Source organism: Anastrepha obliqua, chromosome 4 (genome assembly GCF_027943255.1).
Source record: "Anastrepha obliqua isolate idAnaObli1 chromosome 4, idAnaObli1_1.0, whole genome shotgun sequence".
Taxonomy (NCBI): Eukaryota; Metazoa; Arthropoda; class Insecta; order Diptera; family Tephritidae; genus Anastrepha; species Anastrepha obliqua.
The window spans coordinates 94,307,886-94,332,354 of NC_072895.1; the positions used below are offsets into that span (position 1 = coordinate 94,307,886).

A 24,469-nucleotide genomic window follows, 5' to 3' on the forward strand; every position below is an offset into this window, starting at 1 on the left:
GACAGCCAAGCTGCGCTTATGGCCTTAGACAGCCCTCCAACCACATCAGGGGTAGTCAAGTCCTGTAAATCCAGGCTGAACTATGTCGGTAGACATAATATCCTGATGATAACATGGGTCCCGGGACATGTGGGTATCGCGGGTAACGAGACCTCTGACTCCTTAGCTAAGATGGGCTCTGAGGCCAACTTTGCTACTCCCAGAGCCCGCTTTGCCACTCCCTTCTGCGGCCATCACGGCCACGGTTAGCAAATGGGTAACTACCACCCACAAGCAAGCTTGGCAGGCTGAGAAAGGCTGCAGATGGACAAAACTGATGTTACCTGTCATGTCCGATCGACTGTCGCAAACCCTTCTGTCATTAAGCAGAGGGGAGTGCAGACGGCTGGTTGGACTGATGACGGGCCACTTTCTATGGGCAAAGCACATGGAAAAGTTGGGCATCTCAGACAGTGTACTCTGCCCAGGTTGTGAAGAGGAGGATGAGACGGCGGACCACTTCCTGTGTGTCTGTACCCGCCGTCGCTCGAATCAGGTTTGAGGTCTTTGGCACTGATGTGTTAAGAAGCGACCATCTTGGCTCCTTGGCACCACAAGATCTACTCAGATTTCTTCGGAGATTGGGTAGATTTAAAGAAAATTAAAAGGGAATCCAAGTGTAGTACAATGGACTCAATTAATGTCTGAGTGCTGCACTTGCTAGTTGTCCCGACAAAAAAAAAAAATGAACAATCATTCTTACATTTTTGTCTTACTATTTTTTTTCCTTCGTAAATTTGTTGGGAAGATTTCATTTTAACATTTTAAAGTTGCAGTTTAAACGAAAGATAGCAAATTTAATCATCTTTAACTTTATATGTCACACGTTTCTGAACGACCAATGGATTTTCCAGATCCTAAACATTTTTTTCATCTATCTTTTTTTCGATTTTTTTCTTTAATCTAAAATCGTTATTTGGCTATAGGGACCGGTTTAACATGAAAATTAGATGATAGGATTCGCGATAAAAAAGAAAAAAACATTGGGTATGAGTAATTCAGTGAATTATACTAAAAATGTTCTTTTGAAAGAAATTTCACCACTGCTTTTTTTGATTCATATTTAACAAGCAACATAGTTCTTTCAAAGAATCTGGATTTCACACGCGAGCATTTTAGGTGGATCCAACATCTGTCTTGCTCTAGAATCACTTTGGATCCAAATATAATTTTTTCAACTCTCCTCACCTGTGGGTTATACTGGGAACTGAAGAGGTTAAATAAACTTCAGCAACTAACCGGGCATAGAAAGCAAAGTAAAAGAAAATTTAATTGCACCAAATTAACTGAAACACACGAATTTTTAAATTGGCAGTATATAGCAGCTGCAGCCTACATATATAATTATCCCCAGTTCCCATTCACATTTTCACTCAAGCATCACAAGCACCACAAAGCAAGGCGAGTGCGACAATCTCTCGAAGGTATAACCAAAACCAAAACCACAACACACCAGCACCCAGCCGTAACCGCCCACAGTTGATACTGAGTGAGTGACATTCAGTGAACTGCGACAACTGCCAAAAAGGGCGGATGTGGGCAAATGCGCTGAAAAATAGAAATTTACAAAGAAATGAGGCACGGAAGTGAAGAGAAAATTAAAGAAAATGAAATTATTAAAGTAACAAAATTAAATACACAGGGGAAAGTTGCAGGCTTTGTTAATGCGGTTGGTTTGATATTTTAATTTTTTCCCCCTTGTTTATTTTTGCTACTTTTTCATTTATTTTTTATTTTTTTACATTTTTATTTTTTACTCTTTTTTTTTGATATTTTTTCCTATTCACTTTTCCACTTCTCTTTTCATTTGGTGACACCACCCACACGCACTCAAGTCACTGACCGTTGTCCGCTGGTGCGCTTCAATGCGACGCATGCGCGACACGCCACCCATGCTCTGAAATTATTATATACAGCAGCAGTTAGTGGCTATAAAAGTGTACATTTGTATTAAAATAATTGTACATTTAATGACATACGAAGTGCGATTTAAGTTGTTAATTAATGCGTCTACATGACTCTTAAATGCGGTGCTGTTGTTGTTATTATTATTGTTAGTTATTACGGTTACCTTTTTGTTGGCCTACGCAAAACAATTGCAATAAATTTATACGTAATTGCGTAATCAAGTCAAAATTTTTTAGTTTACAAGTCATTAAAAAAGTTCACAAGAAGGAAGTTGTTGCCGCCTGTTGAATGGGCCGAGTCGGTAGAAATGTGAGAAACTTCAAAAAATGTGAAGTATATGAAAAAGAACAGCTAAAATGGAATTGCTACTTAATAGCAAAAACAAAATGTAAGTAATTCACTTTAATTTGTGTGCTGTAGATACCTGAGCTCCGACTCGTAAAGCTTGTGAATTTTTTTTATTACTTCGTAAGCCAGCTTCTCATGCCAGATTAAATGGAGTTGGGTGAGCAACAAACGAATATGGAATAATGACAGTGAAATGAGATGTCATTTTTATGCTAAATTTGTGAAAGTTATCGTCGCCGTAGTCGAATGCGTTGGTGCATGACTACTATTCGGAAGTGCATAGGTTCAAATCTTCGTGCATCAAACAGCAAAATGATAGAAATATTTTTTCTAATAGCGGTCGCCCCTCGGCAGACAATGGCAAACCTCCGAATGTATTTCTGCCATGAAAAAGCTTCTCATAAAAATATCTGCCGTTCGGAGTCGGCTTGAAACTGTAGGTCCCTTCATTTGTGAAAGAACATCAAGACGCACACCACAAATAGAAGGAGGCCAAACACCCAAAAAGGGTGTACGTGCCAATTATATACAAAGATATATATATATATATACGAGTATTAGGCCGGGTCGATTTGTGGGGAGGCAAAAAAATCGCTCATTGCTCTGTGAAAATCGTATTCTAGGGATCAAAATAAGAAACTTTGCCGAAGGAACCATACCTCTAAAACGAATTCTGATGTCCCCCAATTTGGGTCGAAGTTTTTAGTTTCTTTTCTCATATAAAGGCCAAAAATGGTGATATTTTGAAATGATTGTATGGGGAACCCCCCAGGGGAGTTCCAGGGGGTGTGCCACTGGCATGGGTAGATCGGCCGTCCAAAGTTAGTGGGGGTCGGTCATACGTTTATACTCGATTGGAGCACTCTAAATGGGTCAAAGTGGGATTTTTCGTTCGACCCAAATTGGGGGACATCAGAATTCGTTTTAGAGGTATGGTTCCTTCGGCAAAGTTTCTTATTTTGATCCCTAGAATACGATTTTCACAGAGCAATGAGCGATTTTTAAATCGATCCGCCCTAATATATATATATATATTTATCAACTAACTGTTGCGAATTTCAGGCACCTCTTACCATACAGATTTTCTTGAAGCTTTACGATAAGTTTTCAATTGTTCTTTTCTCTTGTGGCGCTTATGGATGTCTGTAGTCTCCTCCCTTTCAAACTTATTCCTGATAAACGTAATGTGGAGTCCTGTAGGTGGATCTTTCTGAAACGTCTTTGCCTTTGAACTTCATTCTCACACTTTGCACTGGCAGCACTTTAAAATAAATTTACGTTTTTCAAAGTCTGCTCAAATATCGGCAGTATTAAAGTATTAAAGAGAGTATATTTTTTTTTTTGGCGTGAGAGCAGCGTGAAGCTAGCACCAAATTTTTGTGATGTCCTTTCTGGTGGGTATAGTCAAATGGGATTCAAGCATCTCATAACCCTCCCTAAGAACAATCTGAGAATACTCACCTGGCCTTCTCATAATTCATTGCACATTGCGCAGCCACTTGCACGGGCTCCGAATATAGTCCACTGAATCCCGTTCCTTCCAGGAACTCGTACACAGCTTCCTCTCGAATATGATGCCATGACGTAAAGAAGGAGTAGACATATCAACCGGTGAAAGATTGATTTTGAGAGCGGGGTTTCTAAAGCAACTTATCGAAGTACAACCTCCCCTCTTTCCAATAAATCATACATTTTGTTTGGACTCTGTATTCACACACAGTTAAAACTTTTAAACATTAATGATTATTTTTTAACTAGATTTGAAAATTAAATGGAGTTAACATCAGAGCCACACTATTTGATTTTGATTCACTTTGTTTGAGTATCGCTAAAGAGCTGATTTGCGGCTTTACTCTACTCAAAAGTAATTTATGCACGAGATATAATCTCAGCCGATGCAGAAGAAACAGAAAGTCGACTAATGGTTAAGTGTTTATAAGCTAAATTTACCTGTGTTGAATATGAATGGGTAGAAATGAAGCACAAACGAGGAAGCAATTTCGTACAATTCAGCTACGCTGTCAAACTAATTGGCCAAATCTGACAATAGTAAATAATTCTAAAATATATGTATATAAGTATAGAATTCCTTCAACTCCTATTGGAGAATAGTGCGTCAGCTACGCCACTTCGCCAGCGAGTACGGTTTGGAGCAATATATCCGAAGTTCGTTTCATTTATGACCAAGACAGTTCATTTTAGCTTCGGTTGAGCGTCTCCAGGTGGTACGTGGTCTATCCACTCCTCGGCCAACTTTTTGGAAGGCGTTCCAACGCAGGACCTGCCGTGCAATATTGTCAACACTTTTTCTAAGCGTAGTTCCTATTCACTGCTATGATTCTAAGAGCCTTGGCTGTTTTTTAAAACCCTACTTTTAGACTTTCTAATGCCCTATATTAGAAGTACAAAACCAAGAGTTTCAAAAGTAATAGTCAAATCGAAACAGCGTAAAAAGCTTTCTGATTTTTCGTTATTTTGCTGGATATTTTTTTTCTGAATAAAATTTTTCAAATACCAATCGTTTGATATCGATATTCTAATATTTAATGGAAATATTATCTATTAAATATGCGTTTAAAAATATTTTTCGAATTAAGAATGGGTGGCAACGCTATTACTGTTTTCTATTAAAGCTTTTTCAAACACTTTCAAATTTGATTTACATATCCTATATTTCATTCATATCTGTAGTTAAGTTTTATTTTCCCAATAAAAATTAGGTGGCAACGCAAAATAAAAATACTTTTATATTAATTTTTTAACATTTTTCGTGTCGCGTTCACTTAAAATTTTATTAAACTATGACATACTAATATATTTAAAATAAGCATTAGGTGGCCTATTTCTGTTTTTTATTAAATCTTTCTGAAACACTTTTAAAGTTTGATAGCCATAATCTAATATTTCATTCAGATCTGCAGTTTATTTTTATTTTAAGAATAAAAATGAGGTGGCAACGCCACTCAAAAATTCTTTTATATTATTGTTAAACACTTTTCGTCTCACATCCACTTAGAATTTAATTAAACTCTGTCATACTATTATTTTTGAAATAAAAATTAGGTGGCAACGCTATTGCTGTTTTTAATAAAGCTTTCTCAAACACTTTCAAAGTTTGATATCCATATCCTAATATTTCATTCAGATCTGTATTTTATTTTTATTTTACCAATGAAAATTAGGTGGCAACGCCACACACAAATACTTGTATATTATTGTTTAACACTTTCCGTCTCAAATCCACTTAGAGTTTAATTAAACTATGTCATACTATTATTTTTGAAATAAAAATTAGGTGGCAACGCTATAAGAAATTGCGTTTGGATTGCAGTTACCTAAATATCATTTTTGATACACAGGGTGGGCCATATAGCGTTTGCTGTTTGAACCGCCTATTTTTTTGAGAATGGTAACACAAATGACATGTCAAATGTGTTCATAATTTACTTAAAGGTTTGACATTTACGAAATGGGACGCTATACGCTTGAACAAAATTGGGAAATATTGAAAACATATTTCCAAAGTAGTGAGTCTTCTTCTTGTCACACTGCCAAAGTTACACTCGAACTTTTGGCTACCGTTTTTGAATTAGGATATCCATTGGCCGCCTCGGAGCTGTGCTTTAAGCCCGTTGGAGTATTTTTTGTGGGAAGCTGTTAAGGACAAATGCTATGCGAACCATCCAGAGACGATTGATGCTTTAAAACACGAAATCGAAGTTGCCATTCATGAAATTGGACCCCAAACAATCGAAATGTGTTTAAAAATTAGGTTGATCGAATGGCCTACTGTAAAGCCAGTCGTGGCAGTCACTTGAACGATATTATTTTTCATTCATAAATGACAATGTTCAATCTTCAAAATAAAAAAAAAAGTTTGAAAAAATATTTATTAGTTTTTTTTTTATAGCCGATTCAAAAAGCAAATTTTACATGGCCCACCCTATACATGCTGGAGATTTTTTTCTGTTTTTTTTTTTAATAATTCTTTAAATTCATAACCAAGTGGCAGAACTGTGCTGCCCAGTAAAGAAAATTATATATATTGTAATATATTCACATATATTCTTAAGTGATGCTTTTTCGAAGAGAGGGAGAGATTTAGAGTTTTGTTGAGAGTAAATAAATCTCCGCCAGTAAGAAAGTGGCAAATTAAGTAAAATGAGTGCTTAAAAAATATATTAAATAATCACAAACATTTTTCAAATTTTGATTGTAATTCTTCATTATTCCTTTTCTTCCCCAATTCTTTATGTCCAATCACAATTTTCACAATCTACCACCGTTTTATCTTCCCACAGATCTTCCAGAAATGTAATGAGAAAACACTCGCTAAAGTTGTGCCAGTCGTCGGCGAGTTAAGCGAAGTGAATTTCGGTTTCAGCGAAATAATTCTTAACGAACTCATCGACAAGGTGAATGTGATCTATCATAGCGCAGCCACAATTAAATTCAGCTCTCCGTTACGTACGGCTATCAAAACCAATGTGACCGGCACAATGCGCACCATTGAATTGGCAAAGAAATTGAAGAATCTCCACGCCTACATTTACCTCTCCACTGCCTTTTGTAACAGCAATAATCGCGGCCTAATCGTCGAAGAGGTCTACAAGTCGCAATTCGATCCGTATGAAATGATGAAAATGGCTGAAGATGATGCTTATTGGGAAGATTTCACAGATGAGAAATGCAAAGAGATTATAAACGATCATCCCAACACATACACCTTCACAAAGAACCTATCGGAGAATTTGCTAATGGCGGAGATGTCTGGCTTGCCGGCGGCCATTGTGCGGCCATCGATAGGTGAGTTGAGGGAGAGATGAGATATGAAAGATGCAAGATGAGAGTGTGTAATTGTTTTCAACGCGAATGCCAAAATGGATTAAGCTTTGATAAATCGGCATTAAGTTGTAGGTAGATGGCGAAAGCAGGTACAATTTGCGAAAACAGAAAAAATAGTACGTAAATTTTTACACTTAGCAACTAATTTTTTTACGCGATTTATTTTGTAAATTTCTTCAAATTGCTAAATTTTTTAACTTTTTTTTATCTTGACTATAATACAATAAGAAATAACTATAGAATCTCCACTGCTAGGTTCATCAATCACACACACCACCATCATCGATATTCCGGTTGGCGATGGCGAATAATTTAACATTTAATTTACATATTAGGGAATTCAAATAAAAATTTGGACAAATATTAATAAAGTTAGCAAAAATATATACTTAAAAAGTTACATACAAATACATAGAAAACATAAATATGTGAAAAAGTATATTGTTGTTGTTCTACCAATTTTGAATAGGAGCTATCTCTTTTTAACAATAACATTCCACAAGCAAGGGTCGTTGCTCTGCATAAATATGTATTGTAGCAAATTGTTGTAAGTAAATTAGAAAAAAAAGTAGCTGCGCTCTTCCTATATCTTATATTTTATGCATCTTCTTCTTCATTATTCAATGAGCGAGCTGCGCTAAATATTTTTTCAAGTAGTAGTAGAAGTAGCCTCATATAGTGAAGTTCTTATTCAGCATTCCTTATTTTGCTACCACCTCCAACAGTTAACACAAAACTTGAGTGCTTGAAAGGGCCAGTTCAAAGAGTGCGATAGATTTCTGACTTCACTCTTAGTCACACTTGAACATTTTTCCTCAAATTAAATTTAATGACTAACACTTTGAACTCCTTTTTCCATCATCCATCATCCTTTTAAGTGTACTAAGTGGTTACTAATTTGCTTGCAAGCTTCCATGGTTGAGAAAAGGCAGAGATGGTAGTCTCTGTCGTAGTATCGCTACCTCTATGAGAGTGACTGAGTCAGCTCTTAAGTTAACGTAATTCTAGATTTTTGACTACCTTTTTAAGAAGCATTTTTTTGTTCTCTTTTAAATTTTCCATTATCATCCTTTTTTTTATTAACATAACCTAACTTTTTATTTTTGTTTACAAATCTCCTCTATTTTGGCAGTATCTTTGTTGTTCAACAGCACAGTTATGCTCATTTTTCCACTTCAATCTGCATAATTTTGCATTCTAACTTTCTTGTCTCACTTCGTATAATGCTAAACTTTGTCTGGTCTGAAATTACTGAAATGTTTAATTGATCATATTTTGGAGGCCCATTTTATTTATTTATTTTTTTTTTTAATAGGTAACGTTTTCATTAAATAAAAACAATTATTTTGAGTTATGAAAATCTTTATTTTGAACTTTACGCACTCCATTGCTTATATGTCTACTGCGGCTGTCATGCTGATATAATCGAAGATACAAAGCTTTGGCGCGTTGCAAAGTTGATCTGAATTAAGTTAAGTCTGCACCCACTGAGTTTTTTACCATGGAAATTTTTTTTATCGCGAATAAGAAAAAATAATAGGAACTATGAATAAGTTCGTGCGGTTTTACAACAGATGGCGTAACTTGATTATTATTCCATCGATCCACATTTCCAAACATTCATTGGAGAGCTACTGTCATAAGGCACAAACGTCAGTATAAGTTTTTTATTTGAAGCGTAAACAACAATATTTTTACCACACTTGAAAATGTCGAATTTCGTGCCAAATAATGTGTTTTTGCGGGGAATTCTTCTTCATTATTTTAATATGAAGAAAAAAGCAGCCGAAAGTCATCGTATCTTGGTGGAAGTTTATGGTGAGCATGCTCTAGCTGAGCGAACGTGCCAGAAGTGGTTTGCACGCTTTAAAAGTGGTGATTTTGGCTTGGAAGACGAAGAACGCGAGGGTGCGCCGCCAAAGTTCATGGATACCGAATTGGAGGAATTGCTCGATCAAGATCCGGCTCAAACGCAAGAAGAGGTTGCAAAAACTTTGGGAGTTGATCAATCAACCATTTCCAAACGTTTAAAAGCCATGGGAATGATCCGAAAGGTAGGCCATTGGGTGCCGTATGAATTGAAGCCAAGAGACGTTGAACGCCGTTTTATGGCATGCGAACAACTGCTTCAACGGCACAAAAGAAAGGGTTTTTTGCATCGAATTGTGACTGGCGATGAAAAGTGGGTCCATTACGACAATCCAAAACGTCGGGCAACGTATGGATACCCTGGCCATGCTTCAACATTGACGTCGGCGCAGAATATTCATGGCCTGAAGGTTATGCTGTGTATCTGGTGGGACCAGCTGGGTGTTGTGTATTATGAGCTACTGAAACCGAATGAAACGATTACGGGGGATGTCTACCGACGACAATTGATGCGTTTGAGCCGAGCACTGCGAGAAAAACGGCCGCAATACGCCGATAGACACGACAAAGTTATTTTGCAACATGACAATGCTCGGCCACATGTTGCACAAGTGGTCAAAACATACTTAGAAACGCTCAAATGGGATGTCCTACCCCACCCGCCGTATAGTCCAGACCTTGCGCCATCCGATTACTATCTCTTCCGATCGATGCAACATGGCCTGGCTGACCAGCACTTCCGTAATTACGATGAAGTCAAAAAATGGATCGATTCGTGGATTGCGGCAAAACCGACCGAATTTTTCACAAAGGGAATCCGTGAATTGCCAGAAAGATGGGAAAAAGTAGTAGTAAGCGATGGACAATACTTTGAATATTAAATTTGTAACCATTTTACGTCAATAAAGTTTCAAATTTCGAAAAAAAACCGCACGAACTTATTCATAGTCCATTAAATTAATTCATTTGTGGCATTTAGATATGTCCATAATCTCCTTTTCAAACTGAATGCTCTACAATGCTACAAACAAAGAACATGGACCGTTAAACGGATCTCAGCGAATTAGAAGGAATTGAATCATGATTTGCTGACGCCACTGGGCATGTGACGGCGGTTTATTTATGAAAGAAGTGAGCTTGTGTTGTTTGAGTCCATAATCTCCTTTTCAAACTGAATGCTCAACTACAAACAAAGAACATGGACCGTTAAACGGCTCTCAGCGAATTAGGGGGAATCGAATCATGATTGGCTGACGCCACTTGGCATGTGACGGCGGTTTATTTATGAAAGAAGTGAGCTTGTGTTGTTTGAGTCCATAATCTCCTTTTCAAACTGAATACTCAACTACTAACAAAGAACATAGACCGTTAAACGGCTCTCAGCGAATTTGAAGGCATCGAATCATGATTTGCTGACGCCACCTGGCATGGGCAAAGTGAGCTTGTGTTGGTGGTATAAGAAAAAATGAATGCAGCCTCTACTAATACTACTTCGTAGCCGTCTAATTGGACGAGAGTAGGAATACGGGCAGAATTCTGCTGCTGAATCGCCGATAACATGTTAGCCGAAGTTGCTCTCACAATTTTGCCTCGGATGTTTTGTTATTATATGGAGTTTATTTAGTGTTTTTTGAAAATGTTGCATCTCTCTAAGTTCATATGTTATTGTTTTAAATTACATATCTGTATGCTGGTTTTTTAGTTGATTTTGAAAAAAGTTTAAGTAAAGATAAAGAAAAACCATTTCTGTGCAAGATTAATGCAAAACTTAACACCCATAATAAATTTTAACTATTCAAAACCACATAAAACCGAAAGAAACATATACCACAATAGAAAAATATATTTCCTTTTTAGTTTTTTAAGGAGGAACTTAAACGCCTTGAACGGGCAGGAAACATCTCCCTCATCTGGGTTCCTGGGCACAGGAATATAGAGGGAAATGAAAGCTTGCCAGGAAGGGGGCGGCAGAACCGAGTCCAGCTGCCCTCTTCTCAGACATCGGTATCCCCTTGGCCGTCGTTAAAGGGAAACTACACAACTTCTTTCTAAGAAAAGCGCAAGACAGATGGAGGTCTGTCTCATCGTGTGCCATTTCAAAAGCACTATGGCCTCAATACGATATAAACAGAACGCTTAAGGTGATGGGAACCCCCCGCCATTCAATTTCCAAACTCATCGCGGTGATCCCTGGCCACTGGGTGAACGGCACTCACGCGGAGAAGCTTGGAATTCCGTACAACCCCCATTGCAGAAGCTGTGGGGATCCTGCAGAGAAAGAGACTGTGGAACACTTTCTCTGCAGATGTCCGGCTTTGGCGGCTAGGCGCTTGAGATTCCTCAGCGTCCCCTTTGGGGATGACTTGATGAAATTCTCCAGCCTAGATCCCTTTTCTCTCCTCCGCTACATCAACAGCACTGGATGGCTGTAGACGGTCTTATCTCCTCCCTTAATCCTTTCACAGGTAGTGGTCCACTCTATGGTATCAAAACGGCACGTAAGTGCTACTTGTAGCGTACCTGGGGTACTCTTGCCATCTTACCTACCTACCTTTTTAAAGAAACCCCTTAATTATCTCGTAATAAGAAATACATACATACTTAAACACATATGTGAGCTAGACCTCTTTCACAATTATAGGTGCATTTGTATCTAAAACTATTCGACTGGGTTGAAATATTTAGCTCAAATTCTTTGAGTATTAAATTCTTATTGCATTTGCCTCGATTTTCTCATGTGTGAGAATTATTAGACTGCAATATAATACGTTTTTCATAAGAAAATTGTGTGTTATTGTTATATGATACTTAATTTATCCATTTAAAAAATAAATTTATTTATAAATTATATTTATTTATTTATAAATTATTTTCTCATTCCAACAGTTTACGGCACTTGGGAGCACCCACTAAAGGGTTGGGTCGGCAATGCTAATTCTGGTCATCTTGGTTACCTGGCCGGTTTCGTCAAAGGCATATTTCGCACCATGAGCGGTAGTGCTGCCGCCATCATCGATATTATACCATGCGATTTTGTTATCAACTCTTCGCTAGTCATGGGCTGGTATGTGGGCACACGCAAAGTCGAGCAGCCCGTAGTGATACACTGCACGTCGGGCGAAGTTAATCCGCTCAGACTTCGTGAATTCTGCGTCATTATGAATTCGAGCGTAAAACGGCATCCACCGAATTATTTCGTCTGGAAGCCGAGCACAAAATTGCGCAACGGATGGCGTTATAATCTCTTCTTTTATCTCTTTCACATACTACCCGCGCTCGCGTACAGCATACCGGAGAAATTATTCGGCATCGGTATGCCACAGCATACGTAAGTGGGGAAAATGGGATAGGATATTAAGATCAAATTAATTTGTAGCTTTTTTTACGCTTTACTTTTCTTATTTTTTATTAATTTTTTATTTTTATTTTTTTATTCATTTTTAAATTTTTAAATTTTTTCGTTTTTCTTCTTTCTTTCTTTAGTGCCTATGAGTATATGCGGGTCTTCCACAAAGGCACCAAAGCGTTCGACTACTTTTTGGATAAAGATTTTCGCTATTCCTTCAAAAACGCCTTGTGCATAATATCACAAATGCATGAAAGCGATAAAAAACGTTATAACTTCGATTCTAGTCTGTGTGATTGGTCTGAATTCATAGATCGGTGTTTGATCGGTTTGCGTTGTTTCTACTTTAAGGAGGCGGTAGAGACCACAGAATGGCATCGCATCTATTGGAACTTGTTAGTATACAATATGCGCTATTGTTGCTTTTGTTTTTTTGTACTAAAATATTTGCTTCGTTTTCTCTTTGTGGCTTTACAGTTTCAATTTTATTCACTACGCTGGCTTTGTGGTGCTCTTCCTCTGTATCTTTGGCGTTTGCGCACTTCTCTTCGGCCTAACCATCGGACTCGCACTGGCGCTGGCCATTTGGGGCTTTCTAGTGTGGTTATAAGCGAAAGCAGTGCGAATTTCTAAATCAAAAAAAAACTTGTATTTTACAACAGTTACTTTAGCCACAAAAGTCACCTCACTACATTGCTATACTACAACAAAACAAGAAAATACGATCATATTAGTTTGTGATTTGATTTTTTTACGATTATTTTTCATCAATCACGACGCTTTTAGTGTTTTTTTTTCTATATATACTTTAATTTTCTATAATTATTAAAAATAGCAATGAGTAAAAGTTATTGTTAGACGCAAGGGAAATAAAATATTATGCCTATACGCATACGCATACATACAAATATAGAAATAAAACCATTTTAAACGAAAGTATGTAGGATGATATAAAAAAAAACAATATTAATTTAATCTACTTTTGCCTAGTAAGTACTACAGAAGTTTGTAAAACGATATACTATAAGCCAACAACAAAGAATAATTTTTGTTGTATGTAAACCAAATTATATATTGTTCCGAAAACACGATTTAAGGGGGGGGTAAGGGTTTGTATTTAAAAAAAAATAAAAAAAATTTTTTTCTCTTATCTTATTGTTAAACATTTCAAGAATATATTCCTAAAATTTTATGTCGATCTGAGCAAAAGTCTTGAAGTTATTGTTTATTTAGCCTCTTGTCCTTTATCAGAATATCTCTGGCAGCTACGGGTGTTTTTTAGCTTACAAACTTTCAAACGCGTTTTTCTCAAAACTGCTTTTTCAAAGTCCGTGTTCACTGTCATTTAAAAACTACTTGACCGATTCATTTCAAACTTAGTATACATTTTCTACATATAAAATACCTCCCCCCAACGTTTAGTTAACATTTTTTTTTTAATTTAAGAGTGTTTTACACCCTCAAAATGGCGGAATTTTTTGCGGAAAATTGTAGTTTATATTTTAGATGGCCATAAAAAATTTTGAAGTGAAAAAAAAAATAATCAGAGAACGTTGGGGGGAGGATTTGATGATACTTTAACTAAATTTTAATGCTTTTTGATTTCAGATAATTTCCGACCGAGATATAGTGAACACCGCAAATTGTTTTTTTTTAAGACGTTCTGGGAAAAGCTTTGTCACCGGCTGGTTTTTCAAAATTTTCTCATAAAAAAATTACAGAATATTGTTAAAAGTATACTTAATAATATACAAAAGGTTTTAGTAAATTTGCTCAATCCACATTTAAAAAAAAAATTCACAAAAAAGATGTTTTTTTTACGCTGAAACCCTTACCCCGCCCTTAAAATATTCTATAAAAGGGGAAACAAATATTTTTCAAATAACAAATGTCAAGCAAAAAAAACACAAAATCGACAAAACTCTAACATTATATTATATATGTATATACATATATATGTATGTATATTTGACTATTGTTTCTAGCGCGCGCTCCAAGCAGTTTAGTCAATGTTAGCATACAATTTTTAAGTTCCGAACAAAATTAAAGGAAAATTCAATTTATAATTATTTAGCATAAGTTTATAAAAATTCGTATATTGTGCAATTTATCTATTTAGTAATAAATACCTTGTTATGGACAGATGAAAAAAAAACAAAGGTGTTGTTGCTTTATAATACTGTGGGGCAATAGACGTAAAAACGCTATAAGGCATTTGCTTCCTACGGAACTGCAAAAAATGCAAAGGTTGGTTGAGAAGTAGATTTGAGAAGTACAGTGACTCACAGCTTATTTGATGCAGATGTTCGATGCTCGATACTTATTAAATTTAAAAAAATGTATCATCAGAGCATATCACAGGTCCACTCTGTATTACGGTAGGTAGGTAGGTAAGATGGCAAGAGTACCCCAGGTACGCTACAAGTAGCACTTACGTGCCGTTTTGATACCATAGAGTGGACCACTACCTGTGAAAGGATTAAGGGAGGAGATAAGACCGTCTACAGCCATCCAGTGCTGTTGATGTAGCGGAGGAGAGAAAAGGGATGTAGGCTGGAGAATTTCGTCAAGTCATCCCCAAAGGGAACGCTAAGGAATCTCAAGCGCCTAGCCGCCAAAGCCGGACATCTGCAGAGAAAGTGTACCACAGTCTCTTTCTCTGTAGGATCCCCACAGCTTCTGCAATGGGGGTTGTACGGAATTCCAAGCTTCTCCGCGTGAGTGCCGATCACCCAGTGGCCAGTGATCACCGCGATGAGTTTGGAAATTGAATGGCGGGGGGTTCCCATCACCTTAAGCGTTCTGTTTATGTCGTATTGAGGCCATAGTGCTTTTGAAATGGCACACGATGAGACAGACCTCCATCTGTCTTGCGCTTTTCTTAGAAAGAAGTTGTGTAGTTTCCCTTTAACGACGGCCAAGGGGATACCGATGTCTGAGAAGAGGGCAGCTGGACTCGGTTCTGCCACCCCCTTCCTCGCAAGCTCATCGGCAATTTCATTTCCCTCTATATTCCTGTGCCCAGGAACCCAGATGAGGGAGATGTTTCCTGCCCGTTCGAGGTGTTTAAGTTCCTCCTTACAGGAGTTTACGAGAAGAGAGCTGCAATGCGGCGACGACAGTGCCTTGATTGCAGCTTGGCTATCGGAAAAAATTTTTATGTCTCCCTCCCAACAGCGATCCCGAAGCATTTTGCATGCCTGCAGGATCGCGAAGACCTCTGCTTGAAAGACGTTGCTTGTCTCCGGCAGTTTATAGGAGACCGAGATTTTGGCTGATTTGGAGTAGACCCCCGCTCCCACTCCAGACTCCATTTTGGATCCGTCAGTGAAAACAGAGGCCTCTATATCCGCAACAACTCTCCCCTCTTTCCAATCTTGCCTGCTCGGAAAGATAGCCCTAGCACAACCCTCAAAGCACAGTTTGCGGATGGAGAGGTCGGTGCGAATATCTGAGAAGGAAGGGGAGATCTGGTTCAAGATGCTGCTATGCCCAACAGGGAGTTGTCTCCAGAGGCCAAACTCCCTCAGTCTGATAGCACTCTGAGCAGCAATGGATTTAACCTGCAGATCCACAGGAATTAAGTGGAGTATAACATTGAGCGCAGCGGTGGGACATGTTCTGCAGGCACCAGTGATGCCCACACATGCAGTTCTCTGCACTCTCTCTAATTTGGTGAAGTTGTAGCCCTTCTGAAGAGCTAACCACCAAACTAGGCAACCGTATGTCAAAATTGGCAGAACCACTAAGTTGTACATCCAGAGTACGACACGTGGCTTGAGGCCCCATTTCTTGCCGAACATAGATTTACAGGCATAGAAGGCTATGTTAGCCTTCTTAACTCGATTTTCTATGTGCAGCTTCCAGTGGAGCTTGGGGTCAAGTATTACACCAAGATACTTGACTTCCGATGAAAGTGTAAGACACTGGTTATTAAGTCTAGGAAGCTTAAACGGCGGAGGCTTGTATTTTCTGGTGAATAGCATCAACTCCGTTTTGTCAGAGTTGACTCTGAGACCGCTACTGGCGGCCCACCTGCTGAGTGTAGCCAGTGCACCTTCCAAAATTTCAGCCATTACTGATGGGAAGGGACCTGAGACCATCAGGACCAAGTCATCGGCATATGCTACCACCTTTACCCCTCCCCCGTTTAAACGAGTTAAGGCTTCATCTACAGCTACTAGCCAAAGAAGGGGCGAGAGGACGCCGCCCTGCGGCGTGCCCCTATGTACGAATCTGGTGATTCTAGCCCCTCCTGCCACCGCATTTATTTCCCTACCACCAAGTAGGGATGAGATCCAGCGGTAGATAGGTGTTTCTACCCCTAGCCTGTTTAGAGCCGTGACAATTGACTCCGCCGTAATGTTATTAAAGGCGCCCTCTATGTCTATAAAGGCCGCCAAAGTGAATTGTTTACTCTGTATTACGATGCCAAAGGAAATTATGTATATTAAAAAAGTGCATGTAGCGTAGTACATATAGCAGAAGTGAAAATTTCAAAGCAGACAAAGAAAGAGGGACAGACCCAAGAGAGAATGAGAGAGAGAGAGAGAGAGAGAGAGAAAGAGAGAGAAAGAATATATATCTAAATAAATTCACAACATTTGCGGAGAATACAAATAGACAAAATTAAAAAAAAACGAGGAGGGTCGACCGGTGTAGGTAAACGCCGGACACAAACCGTGGCAACAATGAGCACTACTCCGAGCGTTTATCACCCCCACAAACGCAGCGATTCCAGGACCGCAGCAACGGCACAAATTACCGCAAGGCAATACCAATAAATCCGACGCCGGAATGGATAGCCCTTTATAGTACACACAAGCACTAGCCAGGAAACGAAAATAAGCGCCAAAAAGTAAGCACCAAAAAAAACAACGCCACAAACATTGGGACCAAAAAACGCCCCAAACAGTAGGCACCAAGGAAATATAACACCAAAAATATATTTCCTACAAGTTCTCACCAACAAACAAGCGCCAAAAAGTATGCAGTGTTATTTCTCACTACAAATTAGCAACCACAAGGAAAAACTCAGGAAACATAATGTAAAGTGTACCTAAGTTATATATGAGGTATATATCTCTCTCTCCTTTTCCTCTACGTTATATCTTTTTTTTCTCTCGCGGAACGAAAGTGCCCAAAACGTTGCATGGCCTTGAAATTTTACTCTCCATTCTCGCTCGTCCATCGACGCCTAAGAAGTTTCACTTCAAAAAAAATGTATACGACTTGTAATGAGATATGTATGTACTGTTTACCACTGGAGAAAGAACAATAACAAAAACAAAGCTTGCTGAAAAAATATAGAAACAAATAGATTTCTCATCAAACAGCTTAAATGATGCAGTGTACCTATTTTATATTTTCTCTGAGAATGCAATAACGGTGAAATGTATTTTTTCTGTTTAGCTTAGCGTCTTAAATCATTTTCAAAAATTTTTTTTAAGAAAAGTTGAAAAAATTAAAATTTTTTAAAATAGGAAAAGGGACCTCACTTGAAAAAAGGGAAGACGTTATTCGTCACTATAAAGAGGGCAAAAGCTCAACTTGAAATATAGAAAGGTTTCTCCACGAAAATAGGATAGACGACAAGGGCAGATCTGCGCCAAATGAAATATTTAATGATGCAGATAAAAGGTGGATTATTCGCAAAGTTAAAGAAATCCCCGATTTAAGTGCTTCAAAATTATCGAATGAAGTCGAAAAAATACTTATGCAAGATGTGTAACCCTGAAACTGTTCGTAGAGTTCTGCGCAAAGAAAATTTTCATGGAAGGACTGCCCGAAATAAACCGTTGATTAATGCTCGTAATGGAAAAGAAAGAATAGAGTTTTGCAGACAACAAAAAATAAAATAAGAAACCACAATATTTCTATTGCTTCTGATCTGAAACTGGCGCTACAGGAAGAATGGGATAAAATTAGTTCCGATTATACGGCAAAACTTGTAGAATCTATGAAATCCCGATTCAAAGCTGTTCTGAATCAAAAGGGATACCCCACTAAGTATTAGCCGTAATCATGAAATCGAATATTAATGTGTTTATGTTTTTTGAATACTTTTAATTTAGTGCATCATTTAAGCTGTAGCCTCCAAACTGTAACTGAATTATTCTAATTTGCCATATCTTTCTTATGAAGAAACATTTTTGTTATTTTTTGTTATTAAATAAAACATGCTATTTAACAATAAAAAATATAAGATTTTTTTCTGTAATGGAAATGCCATAAAATATATTTGATATTTTAATAATTTGTTTGGCTGCATCAAATAAGCTGTGAGTCACTGTATATTAGATTAGATGAGATCAGATTAGATTCTTTATGAGGTTTGCACTTCAACCTCATGGTCTTATATGCTCTCTACTCATCACAGTACCTCATCCATACCCTGTTACTCCTCGTGGAGGTCGCAGCTTCTCTCGCCAATGCGTAAGCTTTTTAGTTCCTAAAATTATACCCCATTGTCCTGGTAACCAAATTAACCAGATGCGATTGTGCGTTCCTAGTAAATTCAGTTTCTCGATAGGCGGCATTCAACGCCTGACTGTCACTCAGAATGGCAACTCACTCATTTCGGAAATTTCTGTCTAAGTTTATCTCTGCACATAGACATCGGCACGGAACGCTTAGTTCTGGGACCGTAAATTCCAACGCCTATGCCTTCTGGGGTCTCCGAGCCGTCTGTGTACCAGTGCCGGGTACACTCCTCCACTTCTTTTGAAATGCACGTCTACGCCAGTTTAACTTATCGTCTAGTTCAATCCTGAACTTATTTCGAATTTGATGACTTTAGTGATATCATCTCCGGGTAACTGGGTAAGTGGGAGCTACAGCCTCAGCAATGCCATGTTCTCAGATAACATCACTTTTCCTCACCCGAAGCCTTCCTTGTAATGTTCAGCAGGCTACGTTTGGCATACAAGCTTTTGTATGCATTTTAAACTCAGTTTAAGTGAGTTAAGTTGAATCACAAATTAATTAGAGAATTCCGTAATTCCCCCATGGAGACAAAATGTTTCAGAGCTGTGGCCAATTTTTGCCCGTTAACGCGCTCTCAGCAAATTTTAAAGAATTAGCTGATTGGGTGACGTACTCGGGGTGGGGACAGCGGTTTGTTTACGAAAAAACTGAGATTGTTTTGGTGATATACTACGAAAAAAATTAGCACAACCTTCGCCCATTTTGCTTCGTCGCCATCTTAACAACGACTAATTGGACGAATGTGTGAATACGTGTGAAATGAGCGAACAGAATTGGGCTTGCGAGTACTCCTGTGATGTGACAGCCGAGTAGTTAATGCCCAAATCTGGTAATCTATCTTCCTTGTAATCTTCCCATAATTGTACATATTATCTGTAATGATTTTCCGGAAGCTCTGCAAATTACTATTCAACTGCTAACAAGCCCACCCGATGAAAAATGCTTTCCCCGCACGAATTCTTTAAAGTTTCGAAAAAGGTAGTAGTAGTTGTAAGCCAAGCCTGGTGATTGTGGTGGGTGTTCAGGCAATTATTACTGAAATTCATACACTTTAGCCATCGCTAAAATACTTTCATTGCATGGATAAATTAAAATAATTTTTTTTCTTCCATAAACCTGGTATTTACTCATGAATTTTTGCACTCAGCTACTCCAAAAGGAGGCAATCGTATTCAGAGTTAATTTTTCATCTCCCCTCCTATCCAAATCTCATTCGTAGTTATAAAACTGAGCACAACATTCAGTTTATTCTGCCTAAAATGCTTCAAATTAAGCTGGGAATATTTCCAAATTCAGTTTTTGTTGAATTGTTATCGAATGCTCCACTGACTTCCCCGATACCATATGAAATTTCTCATGCCATCTAAGATGGCTCTGGTATCAGCAGTTGCACGCTAAGCCAAACTAGCATTTACAGAAATAATAAGCGAATGATTTCATTTGTCTTAAATTTTTCAGTGAATGGACTTGGTAAGTGTTTAATTCGCAAAGTTATGCATAAATTCTCATAAGCCCATTGCATGAAATACTGAATAATTTAGATTGACGGCAGTGCGATATTTTTATGTATGGATGGTATACTGAGTCTAACGAGTCTTTTTTACAGTGAGTTGCTTGAGCTGCTCGAGCCATATGCAGAAAATAATCCTGGCCACTTCAAGGTGAATGACGAACAGAGACTTGCCCCACTTCCGTGGACTTCTATACACCGAACATTCCTATTGCGTTGCAAAGATCAGGTGGAGATCTTGGCTTCACTTGATGTGTCCAAATGGCGTCGGTTAGCACGAGAAGGAAACACCTGGCGGTGCTTTGTTAAACTCTGTCAATATCGCTTGGGCAATTATCGCGCTAATAAAGAAGAAGAAGAAGTTCGCAATTGCTAAGAGGACTAGACTCTATACTTCTATGCAACGCTTGCTTTAACTTATTCAAATATAACGGTTCTCTTACAAATGTCAGAATTCACATTTTGAATTAGTTAACGCCTAAACATATGCAATATATTATAATAAAAGGTCAGTTATGCATTTTTTAGTATTACGCAGAAAAATATTTTAAGTGCCAAGAAAATATGAGATTTGACATTTTAAAATTAATAAATTATTTTAAATGTAAATATTGTTAGTACACTCATTTTACGCTGAAGTTTTCGGAAATTGTGCGGGGAAGCGGATTAAATAATGGTAAAATTTAATTAAATTAAAAATTGATATAAAAAATGATTGAAATAGAATTAAATTCAAAATTAAATTAATCTGACTTAAAGTAATCAAAGATTAAAGACTAAAATTAAACACAATTAATTGTAAAATATATGAAATATGAACTTTTAATAAATATCTGTCAAAATATTATGAAAAATTATCTAACTTTAAGCTTAAATTTGATTTGATATGTAAATTTTTAATAAAAATAAGAGTACGATTAAGAACAAAATTTGTTTTTGTTTTAAATTTAAAATAAAATTTAATTTAATATTACGATTTAAACTAAAAAATAATTATTAAAATCAAAGCTGCTGGAGAAAGTTAAATAAAATCTTAACTTAAAGAAAAGGTTAAAATTAAAACTTCAATTAAAGCTCAAATTAAAATTAACGTGAAAAAAGTAGCTAAGTATTATTTAAAAATAACTGTATAACTAAAACTAAACACTAAATGAAAAAATAGAATAAAATTAAATTAAATTAAAATTAAGTAACTAAGTATTATTTAAAAATAACTGTATAACTAAAACTAATCACTAAATGAAAAAAAAATTAATTTTAATTTAATAAAAAGTAAATAACGAAATATTATTTAAAAATAACTGTATAACTAAAACTAATCACCAAATGAAAAAAAAAAATTATTTAAAATGTCTTAAAATTATACATATAAATGAGAATAATTAAAGCTAAGATTTCTATATCAATAATTAGATTAAAATTTAATTAAATTTTTATTAAAACGAATAAATATTATTTGTACAATAAATTTAAATAAAATGTGAAATCAAATGTTAAACTTCCAAACTCGAATTGAGCTAATTTTTTAATTTAATATAAGTAAATAAAATTGTATAAGTAAAAAAACAAAATGAAAGAAAAATTTAGTTTGAAATCAAGATTTAAATGGAGTTAAAAATAAATAAATAATAAATAAAAAAGTATTAAATAACTAAATAAAAAATATTAAATAAAAAAATTATTAAATAAAAAATTAAAAAAAATAATAAATAAAAACTAAACCAAAATTCAACGAAAAATATGGTTAAACTTAACTTAATTGCGATAAAAATGCATTTATTTATTCATTAAAGTTTTTCAATTTAAATTTTTTTATAACGAATTCAAAAAAAATAATGGACTATGAATAAGTTCCTTGCGGTTTTACAACAGATGGCGTAACTTGATTATTATTCCATCGATCCACATTTCCAAACATTCATTGGAGAGCTACTGTCGTAAGGCACAAACGTCAGTATAAGTTTTTTATTTGAAGCGTAAACAACAATATTTTTACCACACTTGAAAATGTCGAATTTCGTGCCAAATAATGTGTTTTTGCGGGGAATTCTTCTTCATTATTTTAATATGAAGAAAAAAGCAGCCGAAAGTCATCGTATCTTGGTGGAAGTTTATGGTGAGCATGCTCTAGCTGAGCGAACGTGCCAGAAGTGGTTTGCACGCTTTAAAAGTGGTGATTTTGGCTTGGAAGACGAAGAACGCGAGGGTGCGCCGCCAAAGTTCATGGATACCGAATTGGAGGAATTGCTCGATCAAGATCCGGCTCAAACGCAAGAAGAGGTTGCAAAAACTTTGGGAGTTGATCAATCAACCATTTCCAAACGTTTAAAAGCCATGGGAATGATCCGAAAGGTAGGCCATTGGGTGCCGTATGAATTGAAGCCAAGAGACGTTGAACGCCGTTTTATGGCATGCGAACAACTGCTTCAACGGCACAAAAGAAAGGGTTTTTTGCATCGAATTGTGACTGGCGATGAAAAGTGGGTCCATTACGACAATCCAAAACGTCGGGCAACGTATGGATACCCTGGCCATGCTTCAACATCGACGTCGGCGCAGAATATTCATGGCCTGAAGGTTATGCTGTGTATCTGGTGGGACCAGCTGGGTGTTGTGTATTATGAGCTACTGAAACCGAATGAAACGATTACGGGGGATGTCTACCGACGACAATTGATGCGTTTGAGCCGAGCACTGCGAGAAAAACGGCCGCAATACGCCGATAGACACGACAAAGTTATTTTGCAACATGACAATGCTCGGCCACATGTTGCACAAGTGGTCAAAACATACTTAGAAACGCTCAAATGGGATGTCCTACCCCACCCGCCGTATAGTCCAGACCTTGCGCCATCCGATTACTATCTCTTCCGATCGATGCAACATGGCCTGGCTGACCAGCACTTCCGTAATTACGATGAAGTCAAAAAATGGATCGATTCGTGGATTGCGGCAAAACCGACCGAATTTTTCACAAAGGGAATCCGTGAATTGCCAGAAAGATGGGAAAAAGTAGTAGTAAGCGATGGACAATACTTTGAATATTAAATTTGTAACCATTTTACGTCAATAAAGTTTCAAATTTCGAAAAAAAACCGCACGAACTTAATCATAGTCCTATTATATGTATGCTAGAAGAATTTAAAATAGAGTTAAGCATTCAATATTAAAAAACTTTACCTAAAATTAGAATTAGCTTTGACATTTAAATTTAAAATTTAAATTTTTAAGTTTAAATGTATTTAATTTTTAACTTTATTTAAAATTTCCCTTGTACATAACTTTTTTAAATTCGATTTTCGACAAATTTTAATAAAAAAATAAATTAATTATTACTTTAAATCAAATTAAGTTCAATCTTAACTCTAGTTTAACTTTGATTTAATACTAGTTTTTATTTTTGTACTTTTTTATATCTCTATATTTTTATTCATTTAAATTTAAAACAATATTAAAATTCAAGAAACGTGAATTGGAAGTCAAATAGCACAAGTAAAACTAAATTATATTAAAAAAGAGAATTAAAATTGAAAGAAAAATTTTAATTAGAAATAATCAAATTGAAAGTGAGAATAAAAACATCGCAGAAAATTCGAAGCAAACGTGAACTTTGTGTTAAAAACCTAGAAAACGAATAGTTATTCAATTAATTGATTTGTATGGATATATTTATATTATATAAACGCATTTATTTTTTTAATTAAATGCGCTGCTTCTTACAATTTTTATAGACTGCGTAAATTTTGATTGAAATTATCATCCTTTTTTTGTTTTTTTTTTTTTTGATTATTCTTTTTTTTAAGTAAATAAATTTAAATTTAAATTTTTATAAATATTCCCATCTTTCTGCGGTTGTGGTAGTATGATATGTAAAAAAAAACGTTAATACTTAAATAGATAAATTATATAATCCATAAATTATTAATTAATAAATTGCTTAAATTAAAAATATTAAAATAATGACTGTTCTTAACGAAGTCATGCAACAAAAATGATTTTGTACTTTTCTCCAAGAGATTTTCGTATTTTACTACCTTTTTCATTACTTAAAATTTGGTGTGTAAAGCCAAACTGGCTAACAATTTTCTGCTACTAAAACTTCGCGGCAATCATTTGCG

General features: G+C 36.4%; 1 protein-coding gene across 2 annotated transcripts in view; it reads left to right on the forward strand.

Moving 5' to 3' along the window:
- LOC129245259 (putative fatty acyl-CoA reductase CG8303) overlaps positions 1–13,445 on the forward strand; it is a 74,241-nt gene extending 60,796 nt beyond the window's left edge. For both annotated transcript variants that reach the window (XM_054883325.1, XM_054883324.1), the window contains exons 4-7: positions 6,597–7,101; positions 11,896–12,337; positions 12,493–12,750; positions 12,833–13,445. In XM_054883325.1, the coding sequence (XP_054739300.1) occupies positions 6,597–7,101; positions 11,896–12,337; positions 12,493–12,750; positions 12,833–12,965 (1,338 nt within the window). In that variant the 3' untranslated portion in view covers positions 12,966–13,445. The remainder of the gene's footprint in view (positions 1–6,596; positions 7,102–11,895; positions 12,338–12,492; positions 12,751–12,832) is intronic.
- The last annotated feature ends 11,024 nt before the right edge of the window (positions 13,446–24,469 follow it).